The sequence below is a fragment of the Pundamilia nyererei genome, unplaced genomic scaffold (genome assembly GCF_000239375.1).
Source record: "Pundamilia nyererei isolate P.nyererei 1_Seehausen unplaced genomic scaffold, PunNye1.0 scaffold00009, whole genome shotgun sequence".
Classification (NCBI taxonomy): domain Eukaryota; kingdom Metazoa; phylum Chordata; class Actinopteri; order Cichliformes; family Cichlidae; genus Pundamilia; species Pundamilia nyererei.
Genome location: NW_005187410.1, coordinates 3,827,399 through 3,831,164, shown reverse-complemented (window position 1 = coordinate 3,831,164; position 3,766 = coordinate 3,827,399). Strand labels below are relative to the sequence as shown.

The 3,766-nt window shown below is 36.0% G+C and overlaps 1 protein-coding gene across 2 annotated transcripts in view; it reads right to left on the bottom strand.

The window, feature by feature from the left end:
• Positions 1–1,388: 1,388 nt before the first annotated feature.
• xirp2b (xin actin binding repeat containing 2b) overlaps positions 1,389–3,766 on the bottom strand; it is a 19,579-nt gene continuing 17,201 nt past the window's right edge. For both annotated transcript variants that reach the window (XM_005723644.2, XM_013908370.1), the window contains 2 exons: positions 3,116–3,246; positions 1,389–2,843 (listed from right to left, as the gene is read on the bottom strand). In XM_005723644.2, coding sequence (XP_005723701.1) covers positions 3,155–3,246 — 92 coding nt within the window. In that variant the 3' untranslated portion in view covers positions 1,389–2,843; positions 3,116–3,154. The remainder of the gene's footprint in view (positions 2,844–3,115; positions 3,247–3,766) is intronic.

Below are 3,766 nucleotides of genomic sequence, written 5' to 3'. Positions count from 1 at the left end.
GATTATATAAGTAAGTACAAAACAAACTTGTGGTAGGCCTAAACTTATTTTCAGAATAATTACATCTGAGACTTTGTTTCATTGTAAGATTATAACAGTGATGGCAATATTATTGTTTGTTTTCCGGCAGAACAGTGTCCAGTATGTTGGCTGTTATACTTTGTTGTGTTTGAAAACAAAAGTTGGGCTCATTTTAACATCATTACAAAGTGTTAATTATTTTTAATCATATTCAGGTTACCACAAATTGTTTTTTCATTTAGTTGAACTTGAAATGTTTGTCAGTAGGTAAACAATTAGTATTGTACAGTCAGAAATATCAAGTTATTCTTAATACTGCAGACTTGCAATGTATAAGTTGTCCTAACAGTCATCTTAAGTAAGCTTTACTTAATTTTTTTGAGGCAACGAGTTTTCTTAATTTTTTTGAGTTCTGGGAACAAATAAGCTTGTACAGAGTACTCAAAATAAATAAGTTGTCCTAATTTAGTCATTTTAAGCTAAGCTTTACTGAATTTTTTGAGGCAATGAGTTTCCTTAATTTTTTTGAGTTCTGGGAACTAATTCGATTTTACAGTGTATTTGTGAAAGAATAGGTCATTCAAAAGAGCTCACTAATTTCCCGTCTGGTACTGTAATATGATGCCATTGTAGAAGCAAGTGAATTTGTTAAATCACTCTCATCCCAGATATTCCGTAATCAAATGAAAGTGCTATTATTGCAAAGTGGAATCATTTAGCAATCACAGCAACTCAGCCATGATGTGGCAGACCATGTGCCAATGCTCTGCAAATTCAGTAACTGCAGAGTTCCAGATTTCCTGACATTAACATTAGCACAGAAACTGTGTGCTGGGAGCTTCGTGGCATGAGTTTCCATGGCTGAGCAGCTCCTGTAGGTGTAATGTGTAGACGATCCAGCATTTTTGTCCACATCGTGTATACCGGGGAACAACCAGGAACTAAGGAACCACATTTGGGTTTGTTTAAAATTCACAATATTGTAAAACACTTTCTTTTCAATTGCTGCTACATCACACTGCATGTGTTAAAACTGCCTCTCATTTGCCTTTTTTCAGTCTTAAGTATCCAGTTATCCCTACATGATAGTGGTAGTCTGGTCCACTCCAGACACACCTGTGCTTTGAGCTCTGAAATCCCCTCCTTGTAAGCATAGCTAAAAAGGAGATTATACTGACAGTGTAAGAGGAGTCTACTAGCCTTCCTCTGTCTACAGTAGATGCTTTATATCCATATACCTGAGAAATACAAACTGCTGCCTCTTTGTGTTTGATATGGATGAACTCTGGACATGTAGCATTTCACATATAGCACATTGATTCAAGAATTAGATTTGTGTTAGAATGTGAAAGAGACAAATGCAAAGATGAAATTCAACATTTTATTGCTCTTAGATCAGCAATATAGTAAGTGAAACAGCATGACATCATTTTCTTGTATAAAGCAAGATACAATCATGTAATCTAAAAAATAATATTCCCTTGTTGCAAAATATTTGCTTTCCAAAGTAGGATACAAATGTCCAAAACAAAAATGGCAATAACCAATTTGCTTGTTTATATTATATACTTGCAATATCATAAATAAATTAATTCTGATATACTTTAGTAGTCTGCACACCAGGTGCTAAGAAAAGAAAAATGCAAAAAATGTGAATAGGTTGAAAGGTTAATGGTACAAAATCAGATTCCAAAGAGGGTGATTGTTTCAGAGAGCTCAAGTGCGCTTAGTATAAAAAAATGGCGAGACCTATACAACAATCCAATTCATTTTGAAACAAGATGAATTGACTGTGGAAAACAAACAAGTTCTGAGCCAAATTATATTTGAAAACAAAAAACAAAAGTTTGAGAGCAGTGAGAGTTATAAAGTTTAAAATCCAATAATAATGACTAATTAAGCACATAAGTTCATTTAAAATCACAGTTTTGGTGTTATTTTAATGCAGATATTAAATTTGTCATGTTTTTATCATAATTCAATCAACCATAATCCTTTATAACTTACTGAAACTAGGTTGATATCACGATTGATACTGGTTATTGATGTGGTTCGGTATATCAGATTATTAGGAAAACAAAAAACATGTGAATGAACTGCAAAGAATGAAAAATGACACACGGGGAAAGCACAACAGATAAAGGCACATAACATCATCTGCTTTTCACACTTTGTCTGCATCTATCTCTCGAGCACTTACTATTACAACCTGCCTTTCCACACCATTTACATTTATATTATACACATTTTCCTACTTATCAAGTTCCCTTTTAAATCACTTAGCTGCATAACCTTCAACCAAACCCTTCCTTAATTATACCTATGGGACAGTTCTTTCCTCTTACTGCACCATTTAGACTTTTGTGCCTCTTCTTTGGTTTTATTAGACTAAACTTTGGGTGACTTTATTTCAAAGAACACTCCGGGGAACAGTCTTTCTGTGTTGCTGTGTGGGTGACTTTGGGGAGCTTTCTGGAGGGGGCCACTGTGGTTTAGTTAGCTGAATGTCTTCCTCTATTTTAAAGGCTTTCTTTGGTGGATTGGCCTGTGGGGGCCAAACTACAGATATTTTGTTGCAGTGTGGTTTGCTTTCACTAAATGTTTTTGTCATTTCATTTTCAACACTGTGTGCTTTCTCTACTGAACTCATGCTGCTCGCAAAATATCTCCATTCAAGTTTCTGATTTGAGGGGATAGGTCCACCACGTCCTGCGGGGAGTCTCTGCCCGAGTCCATCATCATAGTTCCCTTTGGACTTCAGGAGTTGTTTGTAATGGGGTAGGCAGTACAAATGTCCATGGAGAGAGACATAATTTCCTAGGCTACATACAACAAATGAAAAATCCTCTGTTAAGAGATGCACTACATCAATTATTTAACAATTATTTTAATGTAATTTTAGAGCCACAAGTCCTACTTTATTGATTTTTCCTTTACAGGGTGACTGGATACTATACATACGTATATGTGTACGTGTATGTTGTAGACATGGTGGCAACCATTATGTTGTCATTAAAACACAATTGCGTTTACCAATACTGCAGTGCTCAGAAAGCCCCTATAAACATTTATTTGAATGAATGGCAGCCTTTACCTTAATTTGTTCCTGCAGTGCTCACAGCAGAAACAGGACTTATGGTACTTTTTTTTGTCCACTATGAGAGCATCCATCGGATAGGCTCTCCTCCGGCACACCGTGCACAGCTCCGACCTCGGAACTCGAACCTGTTTCAAGGAGATAAAATTCACATTGGTTATATCGTGAACAGTCTTTGGGTTGCCTCATAATCGCACATTTTTATTACTAGTTATTATTATTAGTTAAACTAATACAAAAACAGCAGAATAGATTATCTTTGGATTCTTAAGAGTAGTCACATGTTGAATGTAGTTTTTTTTTATAGTAGTCACATGAGCAAATGGTTTAGTGGTTGTTAGGATCAGAGATGGGCAGTAACGCGTTACTGTAATCCGATTACTTTTTTCAAGTAACGAGTAAAGTAAGGGATTACTATTGCAAAAACGGTAGTTAGATTACCGTTACTAACCCGTAGGAACGCTGCGTTACTAAAACTGTGTTTTGTTTTGTTTTTGCGAGAACGTCTCATGACAGTGACGTAAGCGAGTGCGACGTTTGTGACAACAGCTGTGCGCAGATTAACAATGGATAATATATCGAGTGCGGGAGAGAGTATGAGCGTGCAGCAAGGCAAGGCAAGGCAAATTTATTTGTATAGCACAATTC